We start from the raw sequence: 18,311 nt of genomic DNA, 5'->3' as shown, positions 1-18,311 counted from the left end.
AACTGTCATCATTCTTCATGAAAATTAATAATATCCATTTCAGTATTATTTCATAGTAAAACAATTAAATCCTTTTCAGTAGTTTTTCATAGTAAAACAATTAAAGCAAATGATAAAAACAACTGCAAGGGTTTCTTCAATGTAATGAAAGAAACGATACCCTATCAGCCAACCTTTATCTGGTTCCATTTGGAGTATTATCTTTTGCCTTTGTCCTTTCTGATTATTGTACACCTTTGAGCTGCTGTTTTATGATAGATGTTGATCCAGAACTCATACGCATGCACTGGTATTTGTTAGTGTGAATAAGAAGAAGAGTTTATGCCAATAATTACACCATTTGGAATTTAGTAAGTAGATATTTATTACTTCACGAGTTATTATTATTATTTGTTATGTGATGATTATTTAGACTTAAAATTTCGGGATTAAATACATATTAATATTTGGTAAAGAATTTTCTCATCACCGCTTTGGCCAGACGCTACCATTGTTGTCAGAGACACCTTGTTTCTTGAAATTCATATGATATGTCTGAAATTTTCTGTTTTGAAACGCAATTAAAAAAAGAAAGCCACAATATTACATTCAATGGTTATCAAGATAACAATGCACCTTAAAAATGCAAAACGTAACTTTGCGATTAAATCAATAATTTTATAAATTTTAGAAAATAAAAACTAACAGTGCAGAACTAAAATCATTTCTTATTTTGATAAAATATAACTGCTTAAACAATTAAAATTGCGGTTCAAATTATCGGTTTAGTTGCGCAGCTCAGAAAACAGAATTTACTAATGTCTCGTATGACTGGATCATTAAACATACGGAGTTAAATAATTTAAAATAAGATTTAGTAATAAAATAAAATAACTAAATTAAATAAATAAAATTTAATAAATGTTAAATAATTGAATGCGAGTGAAAGTAACCATTAAAATATCTTAATGTATTAGTGCAAGTGAGGTGTGTGTGGGGGGGGGGGTGTAAGGAATTAAATCCGACTACTTTAAATCTATCGTCGTCGGTAATCCAGAACAGAGTATCGGTTGGATTCCACTCCCCTATGAATCTAGCGACAGTTCTTGTTTCTTTGTAGTAATCAAGTTCCAGTGAAAGTCTACTTTTGTAGTTTCCGACGTAGGCTACACATGAGGGTTTGTGCCGAATGGGTGCTGGTTATTTCTTGTGCACTTAAGGTAGAATCTGTAGCTGACGCCTTAGCGCAGATGAAGAGGAAATTGCATATTCTCTGTCTTTTTTCTTCGGTATTGACTAAATTCCAGTAGTCTTCTTGGCTGTGTGCGTAGTTACAGGTGCTAGAGGCAGTATTCAGGGCATAGGTGATCATCGCTTTGTTTGCGGGACAGGTTATATATATGCGATTCAAGGTACCTGAAACGTCGCAGAAGAGACACAGATCCGATTCTCTAGAAATTTGTGGAGCTTAGTAGGAGTTGGCAAGATATTATGCCATAGTTTCCACTGTATGTCAGAATCTGGTTTGGCACACTTCGATTTATATGGAAGATTCCACTGAAAACTGGGTGGCATATGCCGCCTTGTGGATAACAGGGTTAAGGATGAATATACGAAGGGCAAAGTTGGTGGCACTGACATGAGGCAGTGGTATATTTTCTTGTAGTTGGAAGGAAGAATTGGAAGTGAGGCTTCAATGATACGAGATGAACGGTAGGCTCCCCGCAGTTTCTAGGAAGAATTTTGATTCCCTGAGACGTAGCGAAATCTGGAAGGGCTTTTATAATAGCAACTTGCATCTGTTGATATTGCTTTTCGGGTTTTGGGCTTTTCAATGGTAGGCATGTGAATGTTTTCCACTTTTGGATCTGAGTCAGGTGGTCCCCTATGATTCTTATTCATTACCAGTTCCAAGTAGGGAAAAGGAAGGGCTGGCCGGTTATGAGACTCGTTATGTTTCTGTTCGAAAACAGTGGTTCTGTTAGTACAGCTGACTGTTGATCCTGTCGGTGTGCGATGAAGTTCTGTATTTTTCCACCGCTGTAGAACATCTCTGTAAAAATTAAGTAGTTTAGGAGGTTATGGAGCAGAACTGGCAATTCTGACGATTGTAAACAGAGTAAGTCCTCTGGCGGATGATTTTCACAATGTAATCGAGGATCGTTACATAAGTAAGATTGGACTGAAATGTCTTTAGGAGAAAGATGATCTTGAAAAATATAATCTTGTTTTCATGGGAAATCATGCCTTGATATACATTACTGAGTGCTTTGCAAAGCGCAGAGTAAGTTGTCCAGTTAATATTGTTCCAGAGTAAAGGTGTGATTGCCTTTTGAGGGTATGCCATAGCCCACTCGCAACCATCTGGTAGATGATTAGGACTCTTCCTCTAAGTGAAGACGTTATGTATGCTCGTATGGTCTTTCATTTCACTAGCAACTATTTAAAGTGGTGGTTGTGTCCAGTTAAGCTTATTATATACATTAATGGCCAAAATTGTGGAAACCTTTTGGATAAAGTGTATTTTTGAGATTTGATGGCTCATAACACCATTTGTCTTTGGTGTAATACCATAAAAGTATACATCAATGGAAAGATAATTTAATCAAGAATGTAATGCAACAATGTTTGTTCAATTATCTGTATTCTATTAAAAGGTATAGCCAGAAAAAAGAAGCACAACTTGCTTAGGTTGATATGAAGTAGCTTTCCTTCATTTGAATGTATCCAACGAGCATGAGTGTTTAGAGAGCCAATTAGGTATTATCTTGTTTTGGCAATGAGCCAGTAAGGTCACAGTAGGATTCAGTTATTGATGTCATGTATTGGAGCTGAGAGGAGAACATTTGTCAGTGTGTTATGTGATTGTGCTACCAAGTTGTTTTTTTTTTTGTGTGTTCTTTCATTTAGTGAGCTTGTAAAACGTAATAAAATTAACAAAATAGCGCAAAGAGTTGACTGCTCACCCAGAAAGCGATGTAAAATAGTACTGTTAAGTGAACAAGGCTACAGTTATGAAGAAATTAGAAGAAAAATTGGTGGAAACTTAACCAAAGGTGTCATTTCTAAATTTTTGAAGAGGTGTAAGGAAACTCAGTCACTACAAAACCAGACTGTTAAAGGCAGGAAAATGTGCACAACAGCAAGTGATGATAGAAGAATTGAGAGACTATGCCCACGTGACAGAAAAAAATTATCTGGGTGTATACAAGATGAAATGGTGCAATACAATGTGAAGTTGAGCGCAAGGACAGTTCGGCGCAGACTACAGGAATTTGGTCAAAATGCTAGAATTCCACGAAAAAAGCCATTTTTATCTCTCCAACAAAGGTTGAAAAGATTAAACTGAGCTAAAACCCATGTTAACTGGACAGCGGAACCAATGAGACAGTGCTATTTGGAGTGATGAGACCAAAATCTCCCTGTTTGGTAGTGATGGAATAAAATACGCAAGGAGAAGATTTGCATCCTGATTACATTACACCCACTGTGAAACACCCACTTAGTGTTATGACATCAAAATGTGTGGGCAGAATTTGCGTGATTAATGGGAATATAAATGCCCAAAAATACATAAATGAAATACTTGATCCCAAACTGAAGCCTTTCGCACGTGATATTTTCCAAGATAATGAAGCATTTATATTTCAACAGGATTCAGCTCCATGTCATGTTGCTGCTGTGTGCAAAACGTGGTTTCAAGATAATCATATTCCACTGCTGGAATGGCCTGAGAATAGCCCAGACGTTAACCCAATAGAAAATCTATGGAGCCAACTAAAGAAACTTGTTAATCAGAAGCTACACAGCAATAAAAAACAATTAATAGAAGCAATAATTCAATCTTGGTTTCGTATTATAACAGCTGCAGAACTAAAAACTTTGGTTGATTCCATGGGAAGGCGTTGTAAGGCCGTCATTAACGCTGAAGGTTACCTAACAAAGTATTAACTCACATTGTGAGAATTTTTGTGCATCTAATTTTTTCTATGTTTTATGTTTCTTCTTTATAACTGCTGTTCTAATAAAAAATCCTTCATAAAAGTTATTGCGTTACATTCTTGATTAAATTATCTTTCCATTGATATATAATTTTGTGGTATTACTCCAAACAAAAGTGGTGTTTATGAGCCATCAAACCTCATAAATACACTTTTTTCGAAAGGTTTCAACAATTTTGGCCACTAGATTTGGTGTACGCCTAATATATTTGGTTGTCATTTGACCAGCACATTCAATAGGAGAATCAGTTCTACCCTTCCATTTGCCCGACCACAAGCCCGTGGTTGTCCCAGAATTTAATTTGGCCCTGAGGCTGGTGCATATAATCTGTGTGCTTCATTGGTTATTTTCCTTTCTTCGTCATTACGTATTATTATGGCGATCTCATCATCATAATTTTCTGATAGGCTTATTTTTAGATGTGGTTCTGTTATTCTGGTTCGTTTGGTGATGGTATTGTGTAATCTTTTCAAGCAAGGTTCTACGGCTAGTGTGTATAGTGGTCCTGAGAGAGAGAGAGAGAGAGAGAGAGAGAGAGGGGGGGGGAGGACATCCTTACTTGATCCCACGAGAGTATGCCAAAGTGCAGGTGAATCTGTTGTTGATTTTTAACTTTTGACTGAGAGGGCCATAGTCGACGAATGCCTTTAAACCTTCGTAAAGGTACTCGTGCTTTGCTCTGTCGAAAGCCTTCTCCTGATGAAGGATGGCGAGTGCTAGGTTTTCATTTCGGCTATTTTCGATGTGGATGAGATCTCTTATTAGATGGAAGTTATCATGCATTGATATTCCTGCAACAGAATAAGTTTGATGTTACCAAAAACTTCAAGCAGTGTTGGCTTTAGTCGGTTTTCAATAACTTTGGAAGTGATTTTGTGATCTGTATTGATTAGTGAGATTGGCCGAGTTTCGAATGTATGTGTTCGTGCTGCTGAGGTAGATATATAGACAGACAGACTGATTTTTTTTTTTTTAAACATTCCAATCTTATGTACAGGATTAACCGGTTTTTGATTCTCTGCAGACAGCTTACATGCTCATTCTTTGTTGAGGTGTGTTACATAGGAATATCAGTTGTTTAAGGTGAATTACATTTTTTCATGCCATTAACAGTTATTCTGACATGATATTGTATAAGAACATAACAGTTGCTATAGGACAACATTATCTATTTACATGAGAGTAACAGATGATCATTATTCACACTGTTTTTTTTTTTTTAAAAGACGCTGATATACCTGACTCTTATACATTCTCTCACTAATTACTACTTCCTGTTGTCTATCTCGCAATCAATTTCCTACGCTGCATTAGATTAAAACAGAAGAGTATTAGTCGTTTTTATTGACCTAACGAAAGCATTTGACACACTAATACACAAAACCTTGTTGAACAAACTAACACATATTGGAATCGGAGGTCGTCTAATCCAGTGGTTTAAAGCATACACGAAAAACAGGAAGCACATCACACGTATAGGATCAGCGCAGAGCAAAGAAGTATCAGTAAACTGTGGAGTACCACAAGAAGCTGTTCTTTCTTCCATTCTGTTTAATACTGTATATATACACACATACAGACGACAGTAGCCATCTTTCCCTAAAAAGTAAAATCTTCCAATATGCAGACGACACGGCAATAGTATCCATTCACAACAACGCAAATATTGTTTACAAAAATATGCAGAACGACGTCAATCAAATCACTGATTGGCTAACTGAAAACGGCATATACATAAATCCTGAAAAAACAAGCTAATGATATTCGAAAACCTCCAAACCCTACCCATAGAAACTAAATATCTCACTATCTGACATCCATCCTCCTACACATAAAGCTCTGATGCTAAAACCACAACCATCACACAGGTGAAAACAACACGTTATCTCGGACTACACTTCGATGCTGATTAGACTTGGAATAGCCATACAAAATATCTACCCAACAAACTCAGGATGACTGCAAACAAACTATATTGATTAAAAGACATTGCTCCGACACAAACAAAAAATACTAATCTATAAAGGATTATGCGAAAAAATTTAAGACAGGCACTTATATCATGCGCATCGTGCAGACTACAAACTTAACAGATTACAATCGTTGCAAAATAAAATGGTAAACTGATTACTGAAATAAGGGCCAACAGGCTTCACTTCGGCGAAGTAATATTATTCAAAATTAAATGGATATTGAATACCACATTATTTCTTAGCCGAATAAGAAACTCAAAGATAGGAACTCTAATCAAAGAGTTTCATGCCGAATATAGAAAACTATATAAAGATCGGCGAGTCCAAGCGTAAGCCAACACCTGGTAGTGCAATGCTAGGGCGACTCGTAGTAAAGGTGGAGTAAGCTTCGATCATTGTTCTTACTATTTTCCCATAAAGTACAGTAAAGATCTAAGTTCTGACTATTGAAACTTTTGTATTACATCTAGGTCTACCTACTCACTGATGAGAACTCAAAAAAGGTCGAAACCAATCTGGGTAGTGACCTTCTCTCATAATCTAGAACAGTAATACATCTTCTAGGAGCTGTGTTTTACATTATGGGAAAATACTAAAAACAATGATCGGAGCTTACTCCACCTTTACTACGAGTCGCCCTAGCATTGCACTACCAGGTGTTGGTTTAGGCTTGGACCCGCCGATCTTTATATAGTTTTCTATATTCGACATGAAACTCTTTGATTAGATTTCCTATCTTTCAGTTTCTTATTCGGCTAAGAATTAATGTGGTATTCAATATCCAATTAATTTTGGGTAAAACTGATATTCTGGGAACAACCCACTCTTATGCGGGCAGCAAGGACAGACCACAAAATATTTAAGGTGAAACACTTATGCCACTACACAGTCATGTTAAAACATTACTTCAGTCCACCCTACAGAGTAACCAGAACAACATATTACTATTATTATTACTATTATTACGGGCAACTCCAGGGAGTCATTAGACTCATCGAGGGAGGCCCCAAATCATATTCATCACAATTATTTGACATTCATACAGTATCTATCATACCTCGCCTTAAACTCATTCACTGTCACAGCATCCACCACAGACTCAGGGAGCGCATTCCACTCATTCACTACTCTAAAAGTAAAGAACCCAGCTCTAACACCTTTACTAACCACACTTTTACCCAGTTTCCATGGATGTCCCCTAGTCCTCCCACAACCAGCCCTGTTCTCAAAAATATCTTCTGAATTAATTTTATAGAAACCCTTCAGTAATTTGAATGTCTCAATCATATCTCCCCTCCTTCGCCTATCAACCAATTTTTGCAACCCACAAATCCTCAACCTGTTCTCATACGGTTCATTCCACAGACCTGCTATCATCTTGGTCACTCGCCTCTGGATCCTCTCCACCTCCTCCCCATCAAGAAGAAACCTAGGTGACCAAATCTGAGCACAGTAGTCTAGATGGGGTCTTATCAAGGCTCGATACAGAGGAACAATAACCTGCTTGTCTCTGCTTGTCAACGTATTCTTCAGCAACCAAGTGATTTGATGAGCTGTTTTGGTCACTTTTGCAATGTGTCCCCTAAATTTCAATTCCTTATCTACCAACACTCCTAAATCTCGTGCCTCATCAATTTCCTGGAGCACGGTTCCACCAATGCAGTAAACTGCCGCCAATCTTTTCACCCCAAAATGCATAACCTTACATTTTGCCACATTAAACTGACATCCATTCTCCTTAGCCCAGACCTCCAATCTATCCAAATCATCCTGCAAAATTTTGACGTCATCTGCATTCACTATTGCCCTACCCAATTTCGCATCATCCACAAACAAATGAACTGTTCCTCTCAGATCATTTCCTATATCATTTATGAACAAATTAAACAGCAGTGGTCCAAGAACAGATCCTTGTGGCACACCACTAGTCACATACCGTCTTGTGGACTCTACTCCCGAGTAAACCACTCTCTGATATCTCTCCGTCAACCACCCTCCTATCCATCTCACCAACCCTATGTCCATTCCCATATGCTGCAATTTACTGATTAGAATTCCATGTGGAATCCTGTCAAAGGCCTTGGCAAGGTCCAGTAGAATCACCGTAAACCCATTACCCTTATCCAGTTCAGCCGTCACTGTGTTATAATACGTGAGCAAGTTACTGAGGCATGACCTACCCTTCACAAAACCATGCTGTCCCCGATACAGTATCCCATTTTCTTCTATCCAATCTTGTATTTTCCTCTTGATTATTTTCTCTAAGACCTTGACAATGATTCCTGATATGCTAATCGGTCGGTAAAAAAAAAACCAGAACAACATATCAAATAACAAGACCACAGTCAACAAACTACATAACATATAAGTACAATAATCACTACATAAAATCTGCCCGAAGCTCCTACATACCTTACATGATCAACAAATTGCCATTCAGCGACAGAAACGTAGGGACCTCCAGATACAGAGAACTGAAACAGGCACTATATTGATATTAGTGAGACAGAAAATTAGGGAAAAATGACACACACACACACACACACACACACACACACACACACACACACACACACACACACACACACACACACACACACACACACACACACACACACACACACACACACACACACACACACACACACACACACACACACAATCTATAACAAACCCCTCTCAAACACCATTACAAGGACACAAACATCCATATTCAAATTCGAACCCTCCTCCTTGCAGAAAGGTTAAACCGTGCTCAAGCAATGCTAGTTCTTGGGCGCGTGTATTCGCCTCTACAGGTTAACTGAAAAAAAAAACATATATATGTGTGTGTGTTGTATTACTGCATTGTATAGTGAATGGTATGGACATTCATGCCAATCCATATGCAAATGCGGTGAATAAATATTTAGTTCTTTTTTTTTTTTAAAGAAATGTATAAATATATTTATAAAGAATTAAGTAGCCTGCATTTTGTACTGAATCTTTGTACTCTACAGAAAATATAATAATATGTCTCATTGTACATATACGTAAATATTCTGTATGATAATAAACTTATCATTGTGAAAAAAGTTATGATTTAAGACATCCGGGTAAAAATGACATTGTTTTTTTATTATTATTATTATTAATTACTGCTGTAGCAAATTAGGTCATTCACAATTATTACCATCAATGCATAATCTGTTTTTATTAATCCTACACTATTCTCCAAACTTCTTAAAATGTTTTCAGATTATTGTTAACATTGGCATCTGTTTGCAATTCAAATTTTGCTTTACAGAAGAATTGCTGATTTATGAAATCAGCAAGATTACTTTATATTAAGTTCACTTTCAATGGTACTATTATGATAGTTAATTGAAAAAGACAATATTACCATCTGTTTCAATTTACAAGTCAATATCTTCCATATTAATGTCTCCTGTTAACAATGCGTACGCTTCGTTGTACAGACATGCTTAAATATGCTTCATACCCTTCCAAAACCCTATTCCAAATAAGAATTCAATGAATCATCGATATAATTTATCAAAATCTCCTATAAAAAATAACATGTCCCCAATGTTTTACTTATTCGGTCTCTTCTGATACAATTATAAAATATAAGTTAATTTATTACATAACAATACGAAAAATTATTTATTCTAGGGAGCACTGTGGACGAAGCTGCTGGCCTATAACTTTTTTATGTCAGTGTCTATATTTATTGTTGTTATTGCAACAACTTTAAAACAGAATTATTTGGAATGAGTTCAGAAGCAGCAAAATATTATCAGTGACACAGCCTGTGGCATCATAATCCCGTTTTCAAAATAAATACCAGGTATTTAAGCGATCGAAAAATTCGTAATCAAACTAATAAACTGAAAGTAACGCTTATTGTTCTCAGGAATTTAACAGTACTTGATCAAGCAGGACGACTGATTCCTGTATCAGTATTTGTTCTCGCAAAGAAGAAAAACAAGCCTGAAAACCACTTAGGTTTCAGCTAAAATATACTTCAATCAATTTATAACGTAAAATAGAAAAGATGGTGTCATACCTTCCACAATCGAAAATACAACTTATGTGCTAATACAGTGTTTGTGAAGGACGGATGTTTTTGGATAACTAACCCTAACTACATGAATTACAGCTCAACATAAATATACTTTTTTTTTTTTTTTGGCTAGATGGGTGAAGCAAGAATGCTTTTCATATTCCCCGTTATCTGAAAAAGAAAACGTATGGATAGAGTGTTATTGAGCTATAAGCTCAGATCATGGCAGTACCATCCGTTACCCTCCCTGGGTACCCATTTTAGTTGCCTCGTACGACATGCATGGACTACAGTGGGGGCTAGTATGTAAGTAAAGCCCTGTCTAAAAATTAGAACGATCCCTAGACCACTCCAACTCAGCGTTCCAACTGATCGTTCCAACTCAGCGTTTGTTCCACTCAGAGACGCCCCCCCCCCACCACTGAGCAGAACCGCTCATATTCCAGGCATCCACCGACACGGCCCCTCACGGGCTGCACCGGAGATCACCCTCCCCAGAGACTCATAATGCTCTCTCAGGGCAAATCCCCAGAAATCCAAGCTCCCCCCATCCTCACTGGGAGCAAAATTTTAGAAGAAACCTAAGAGAGCGAAACTCTATGTCCAAGGGTAACAGCAATAGCCGAGCCTCAGTTAAAACTTCATTGGCTACTGAATAAGTAAAGCCATCTCTCAAAATTAGGCGAACCCCCGGACCACTCCCAACAAGTGGCCGAAAGACAAGTCCAACTCAGCTTTTGTTCCACTCAGTAACGGGCTTCCCCACCACTCAGTTGAACCGCTCATATTCCTGGGAAAAGCATCCACCAAAGGTCCTCTCCGGAGAACACCCTTCCCAGAGACTCAAAATGCTCTCTCAGGGCAAATTCCCCGAAATCTAAGTCCTCATCACCGAGAGCAAAATTTCGGAAGAAACCTAAGGGAGCAAAACTCTACATCCCAGGGTAAAGGCAATCCGAGCCTCAGTTAAATTTTAAATAATGTAAAAGATTAAACTAATTGATCTTCAAATTTTCATATCATATTATATTTTACTTATTATTTTATAGTAATTGTCATTATATTTCCCAGATTAGTCTTTGACTCCGTGAGGTCTTGGGGTAATAATAATAATAATTTTACTTATTTTTTAAAAATTTCATAAGAAAGAGAGAATAGAATGAAACATTTTCTAACAAGAGAAGATACTATCTGAAGTTCGTAAACTATCATAGTGAAAGGAAAAAGAAACGAAAGTGTGATAAGGTGACTTCTGTTTATGTTCAGGGACGTGACTGGAGGAGAGATTATGACAAGAGCAAATTATCTATTATGATACAGGCAGGGATGCTTATGTTATTCGTTAGCACAGTGAAAATGAATGAATCAGAGGAATGAAACCTTCCTTTATTTTTCATCATGACAAAACGTAATTGATATTCAGATAACAGAGTTTGAAATTGACAAATATTGACTGCAACCAATCTTGTTGGAGCTCTGCAGAAACTTTTAAAGGTAGAATAATGATTTCAAATTATCCCATTCGTATCACAGTTCTTAAAAGAACTGGGCGATGGACTGAGTCCTTGACTCTTTATCCCGTCATCTGAATGAAGAAAATCTGTGTGGATGGAGTGGGAGTGTTGTTGAGCTAAAAAGCTCTAGTCATGGCTGGGTAACGGCAATAGCCGAGCCTCAGTTAAAACTTCATTGGCTACAGCATTGCCATTTGTTACCCTGGAAGTCCTAAAAAGGACTTTTTCCCATTCGTAGTTCTTAAAAGAATTGGGCGATGGACCGAGTCTTTGACTCTTTATCCCGTCATCTGAATGAAAATAATCTGTGTGGATGGAGTGTTATTGAGCTAAAAAGCTCTAGTCATGGCTGGGTAACGGCAATAGCCGAGCCTCAGTTGAAACTTCATTGGCTACAGCATTGCCATTTGTTACCCTGATTAGTAAGTAAAGGGTAAAATCTCAAAAAATCGGACGATCTCTAGGCCACTCCATAGTGGGCGAAAGACCGTCCATGTCTCAGCGTTGGTTCCACTCAGTGTCGGCCGCCCCATCCTAGCACCCCGATGGGCTCCCCGACTCCTGAGCAGAACCACTCAAATTCCGAGGAAAATAATTCATAATTCACCGACAAGAACCCCTCAGCGGGCCCTGCCGGAGAACACCTTCCCCGGAGACTCAAGGTGCTCCCTTAAGGCAAAAACCCTAAGGGAGCGAACTCAAAAACTCACACCCAGGATAACAGCAACAGCCGAACCTCAGTTTACTTCCTTGGTTCAGCATTGCTAATTGTTACCCTGGAAGTCCTAAAAAGGACTCTAATCAATCCATTATCCCTGGAAGTCCTAAAAAAAACTATTTTCTGTCCCATTCATAGCACATGTACAATACCAATATATATTAGATTTATAATGTATGATGTACGGTGTGTATATATTTATTTAAAGAAAAACATTTGTTGTTATTTAATTATATATAATCATATATTTTGTAATTGTATTTTATTTGTTTATATTTTCTTGTATTGTTTGTATTTTTGAAGATTTTTAAAATAGTATCTGGGTGTCTAGAACTTCATCTATTCAACAATAACAAGAATGGATGCAGAACTACGCATGTCCAATTAGTACCTTTACACGAATAATCAGAGAAACAAAAATATAATTATAGCTGTAGGGCTAACGTTAACGTGCTTTATTCATGGATTTTATCATTATGTGATCTTGTAATGATCTGATTTGCGTAGATTTAGTCTTTTTGTTTTCCAGAAAAGTATTCGATAAACGATGTATAAGACGATATGCTTGAGCCTTTTTCTGCAGCTAATGTTCCTTATTTCGCAGGCATCTGGTAAGTCTATTTTAATGTTATCCCAATACAATATTCATTAATTTTCTTTTTATTTTAATTACTTTATTAATAACTTACTGAATCAAGACATTTGCTCTTAACAGCAGAGGTTAGGTTTACATTAAAAAATAAATAAACTTAAAAATTTGGCGTTTAAATTTATTTTAGTGAACATATCCCGAGGTGTTTCAAATATTAAGATTGAAATAATTTAAAAAAAATAGCGTCAAGCGTATTTAGCTGGTAAATAGCATTATGTTGCACATCGTTTGCAAAGTCAATGCTCCTCCGATGTCCCCCCCCCCCAAAAAAATAAAATAAGGGAATGGAATCTTCATGTACACGGTGGATGTGCTCAAATCTCACAGATGTTCCACTGGAATTGGAACAACTCGCTGATTATCTTGATCTGTTCTACCAGCAAAATCCCAACATTGATTTTGCTGTGTACTCTTCTAAGAATTAGCTTTCAATTTCTGCCGGTGCAGCTTCCTTAACATGTAGAAAACGCATCATGTTGTACACTTCTACTTAGCATCATTTCCAATCATCGAACTTTCCATCGTGTAACTGATGGCCATATAATATTTTTGATCTATTAAATTCCCGAAATCATCCCAGCTTACAGTTTTTACTAGCAGTATGTTTTATCTTATTTTTAAAACCATTCTTATATTTCTCTCTCTTTTTTATCCATTTAAAACATACGGTCTTTAATCTTTTCATATACACATCTTGTTATTTAGGTCTCTGTAGTCCTCCTTGCCTGAATGGAGGTAGATGCACTTTATTCAATGACTGCGAATGTGTCTACCCATACTACGGATATAAATGCCAATATAGTAAGTATTCTCTCTTAAATTTAAGATGATCCTCTTTTCCTTCTGAAATTGCCTATTATTATTGTTGTTGTAATTATTAATATTATTATTATTTTAGTATTTATAATATATTGTCTATATTAGTCTTATAGATAATACTGAATAAAATGAAAAGCAGTACTGTATGAAGTAATGTTATGCGTATTCTACTCATGAAAATTGCAAATCTATAGAACATCAGTACAGTGGGTGGCCTAACATTTTTTCTTGGACATTTTTGTTATTTTATTTTATTTAATAAAAATTTTCAAACTTTTTTATTTCAGTCTATGTGAGAATAACAAGTTGTATTAGCAAAGTTGTTTTACCGCCATCGTTGCTCAAATGGAGAGAGAGAGAGAGAGAGAGAGAGAATACACACTCTCTAACCAATATATATGAGCATGAATGTTTTTAGCGAGCCTTTAGGTGGAGATTATGTTTTGGTGTCTAATGTGAGATCATCAGTCAGCTTGATGGAGTCGTGAAATGACTTCAAATATTTTAGAAGGGTTTTATAACTAAAGGTGAATAATCTTTCCTTTAGTGTTACACGATGATCAGCATTCATTTTAGACAAATTATGGACTCTACAACCGTGTTATAAATAACTATTTTAATTTCCCTACGTTTCGCTCTTCATATTAAGGTTATCATCTGGATTTCACACAGTAAGCTACAGATACAATGATTTGATCAATGGTTATTCCTCTAGAGAAAAAAATAAAAAATAAAATAAAATTACAATAAGTAAGGAAATAAAATAACTACATCATAGCTATATTCTATTTAAGATGACAGTAAAGAAACATTATTTCATTCAGATCTTTTTTGTTACAGTAAAAACTGACGTGAATGAAATCTGATATTTTATGCTTTTGCAAGTGGAATTTTTGTCTCTTAATAGATTTTCTTAATCCCTATTCTTTTTAATAGCTATTTCTTTAAATGTATGATTTTAATTATTCATATGTATTCTCTTACATTTTCTGTAGTTCACACACGGAAAAAAAAAATTCTCTAAAATGAAAGTGAATTACTTGTTTACACTGGTAATTCGCCTTTCGGCTCTTGAACTGTGATTGATTAGATTGTGCTAACTTGATTGACAACTACATACTTATTCAGCTCTTTACATGACCGTATAAATCGGAGTTTGTCATTACTAGCGCGAACAACTCAGAGCGCCCTCTGTCTTAATTACGTTATACTACTTACTGAATTCTTTTGGCAATGACAGCACTTTCCATGTGATCTGCATAGTTTTCTGGGTCTGTTAATAAGTACCTTCGTTCGAGTGCTATGCTTTACGAGAAGAAATCGCCCGAAAAACAGCGATTACATAAATGAAAACTCTTGTGTGTCTTGGGGAGGGGAGGATGAAACTCGTTATCTTTAAGTATTGAAATTTAAATGCATAGGAATAATTGTAAACAGTTAGCAAAATATCCGAAGGTTTAAATTCAACTATATGGAAAAATACGGATAAATAATAAAACAAAATTTGATAAAATAAAAAATCCAAAGATTTAAGAAGAATGACAATTACAACCGATAAATTCAAGGATAAAAAACACAATATTGGAATGGAATCAACATGTTGTGAGCCAAAAATAATAGTTAAACTGCACCCTCTGTCCAAAAAGAAACCGAACTTTTAGAAAATAGAAGAAATTATTGAGGCCACTTGTTGTATCTTTCATTGTCGATAGGGACTACCTTCATAAGTGTTGTATCAACTGTTTATGACATTTGTTTCATTAGAATTCGAGTTATAGTGTCAAGAGTGACACTGTGTTTTGACGAACGGTCGGTCGTCACGATATATCAATTGTTTCAAAACTTCAAGATAAAACTCACCATTGACCTTTTGGCCAAGCGGAATGAATTCATTGTGGATAATGCCCTTGGAATCGTAGAAACAAATCAGCATTGTCTTTACTTTTGACTTCTCCAAGCGACTTTTTTTAGGATGTCCCTCTTCTGGTGGTCTCCACTCAGCACCCTGGCGCTTTATTTCGGGCTCATACTCTAAACTACGTTTCGTCACCAGTAACGATCGTTTCAACGAAGTATGAGTCCTTACGAGCGGTTTTAATGAGGTCCTTGCAGTGTTCAATTCGATAATACATTTTTGGTCGTCAGTCAACTTGTGGGGAACAAATCGCGAATTCAATTTACGAAGACCCAAACTCTCGGTCAAAATGTTGTGCACAGTTGATTTTGGAATCCCCAATTCATCTTCAATCAATCTCACGGATGATTTTAGGTTTTCTTTGAAGAAATCACGCACTTTTTAGATGATAACTTCGCTCAGTCCAGTTTTTGGACTGCCTGGCTTTTCGTCGTCCTCAAGTGTCTCAGGACCACTTTGAACTCGATTAAACTACTCGTAAACTTGAGTACGGGATAAGCATTCATCAACGTATGCTTTTTTAAGCATTTGATTCGTTTCGGTAAAACCTTTACCAACTTTCACACAAAAGTCAATCGCAGCTCTTTGTTTGAAACTCATTTTCCGACCGTTCGTCAAAACACACGGTCACTCTTGACACTGTAACTCCGCTTCTAATGAAACAAATGTCATAAACAGTTGACACAATACTAATGAAGGTTGGCTTTCGACAACAAAAAGATACAACAGGTGGCGCCACCAATTTCTTCTATTTTCGAAACGTTCGCTTTCTTTTTGGACAGAAGGTGTATATACACGTCATACACAGACGTTATATACAGGATGTTCGGGATAAATTTGACACTTTCGTAAGGAAAAAGAAAATCTTCTTTGTATCTATTAAATTTAATGAATTGACAAAAAAACATTACAGGCAGATTTAATTACAATACTATCAACAAGATTTACTCAAAATAACCACCATTAGCATCGATCACAGCTTCAATTCTGCTTCGGAACCTCGAACAAGCTGATGCTACAGTCTCCCTGGGAAGGGCCGCAAAAACTGTTTTAATTTTATCCATTAACTGGGCTTTTGTATTACTGGAAGTGCGATTGGTGTCTTTTTCAACTGCTCCCCATACAAAATAATCCATGGGGTTAAGGTCTGGGGAGTTTGGAGGCCAAACATTTGGACTGGTGAAGTCGTAGAAATTTTCAGACAACCATTTTTGACTTTTCCCAGAGGTGTGGCAAGGGGCCGAATCCTGCTGCCATACATACGGCCTACCATTGGCTACCCTTGTTATCCAGGGCTTGACTACAGTTAGCAACTCCACGAACAAAGCCCGAATTCCAATGCCAGGGTTCTTCAACACCTGTTCCTGCAGATTTGCGAGGAATTCTGCTGTACGAACGCAATCAGATCGTCTGCTAGGGATCTTTCTTCTTGCTACATCCTCGTAGTCACCATTGCAAGTCTCTAGTTCATGCCTGATTGTTTTTACTGTATTCAGGGAGCATTGGGCAGCAGTCGTAATATCCTTATTTTGATGGCGGGCACGAATCATCATGATACAAGTTATTCTCTTCCATGATTCAGGTGGGTTCCAGCTATCCATCCTTTCTGACATCTTGTATATGAATGAAGAAGGGTCCAAACTTTTAAATGAAGAGAAGTGTGTGTTAATACATGTAACTTACGGAAAAATATAATTAATTATAAATATGTCAAATTTATCCCGAACACCCTGTACATAGATAGTTATACAGTATGTATAAGTTATTTACATTTTGAAATTATATCCAGAATTTACTTGCGTAAGATGTATGATAAAAACATTTTAATTGTATTAATTAATCATTATTATTAATGTCATTTTATCCCAATTACACTGAAAACCACTATTCTTTCAGGAACAGATGTTGGTCTTGCAGTAGGAGCTATTGTTGGCATTGTCATAGGAAACATTGTGTTCTTTGCTCTTCTAATTGGCCTTTGCTGTTATTGTTGTTTATATAAAAAACGAAGCCCCGGTGTGGTATTAGGTACCACAACATCGATTCAGCCACCAATGCATCAAAGTAACATCTCTTTCCAGCAGGGTCCGTCGTATCCACCCACGATGTATCCACCTACTCAGTATCCTTCAGGGCAAGCTTATGCAAAACCAATATAAGGATATACCACTGGATTTATTTCTTACTTCTATGTTAATACTGCTCTTTCTCAGAGGATTTAAGAACATCAATGATACGATAATATCATTAAGGTGTTGAATCTTAATTGCCAATCAACAATTTGGTGGTTATTCTTAGATTACTGAGTGAATGAGCATAATCTATCTGCACTATTATTATTATTATTGTTATATATGCAAATTGTTATTCTTCTGATTTTCTTTATTTATGAGAGATTAGATTAATCTATGATAAACTATGACTATTTATAACATGTAGAAATTCCTGCTCAGAATAAAAAATAAATTTTGAAAATGTACTGATCGAATTCCCAGAAAATTTATGTGTGTGTGTGTGTGTTAACTGATCTCAACAGCGCAGACACTAAAAGATACAATATTTTGCATTTGCTCGAAAAGACCCTGGGTTCGAACCGCCTAGAGGACTCAAACAAAACTCATATGTTCTTTTCATTGAATGGAAGTTAGTCTTTCTCGCACACAGGTAATCGGGGAGGGATTTCGTCACAAGCTA

The 18,311-nt window shown here is 36.5% G+C and overlaps 1 protein-coding gene across 1 annotated transcript; it reads left to right on the top strand.

Annotated features, from left to right (window-relative positions):
* The first annotated feature begins 248 nt into the window (after window positions 1-248).
* LOC150103563 (uncharacterized) lies at window positions 249-18,096 on the top strand. Its single transcript, XM_090398335.1, has 4 exons — window positions 249-350; window positions 12,761-12,842; window positions 13,589-13,684; window positions 17,514-18,096. The coding sequence occupies exons 2-4, from the start codon at window positions 12,779-12,781 to the stop codon at window positions 17,774-17,776; spliced, it is 423 nt and encodes a 140-aa protein (XP_090254461.1). The 5' UTR covers window positions 249-350; window positions 12,761-12,778; the 3' UTR covers window positions 17,777-18,096.
* Window positions 18,097-18,311: the final 215 nt, after the last annotated feature.

This window comes from Typopeltis vanoorti, chromosome 9 (genome assembly GCF_054136105.1).
Source record: "Typopeltis vanoorti isolate ZY-2024b chromosome 9, IOZ_Tvanoo_1.0, whole genome shotgun sequence".
NCBI lineage: Eukaryota > Metazoa > Arthropoda > Arachnida > Uropygi > Thelyphonidae > Typopeltis > Typopeltis vanoorti.
Note: the sequence above shows the minus strand (reverse complement) of the source record. Positions and strands in the feature narration are given on the sequence as shown.

Bases quoted from the DNA above. Each gene is read 5' to 3' on its own strand.
- LOC150103563 (XM_090398335.1), top strand. From the start codon at position 12,779: ATGTATAAGACGATATGCTTGAGCCTTTTTCTGCAGCTAATGTTCCTT. The intron at 12,843-13,588 runs GTAAGTCTATTT...CTTGTTATTTAG, and splicing joins CCTTATTTCGCAGGCATCTG to GTCTCTGTAGTCCTCCTTGC. The intron at 13,685-17,513 runs GTAAGTATTCTC...CTATTCTTTCAG, and splicing joins CGGATATAAATGCCAATATA to GAACAGATGTTGGTCTTGCA.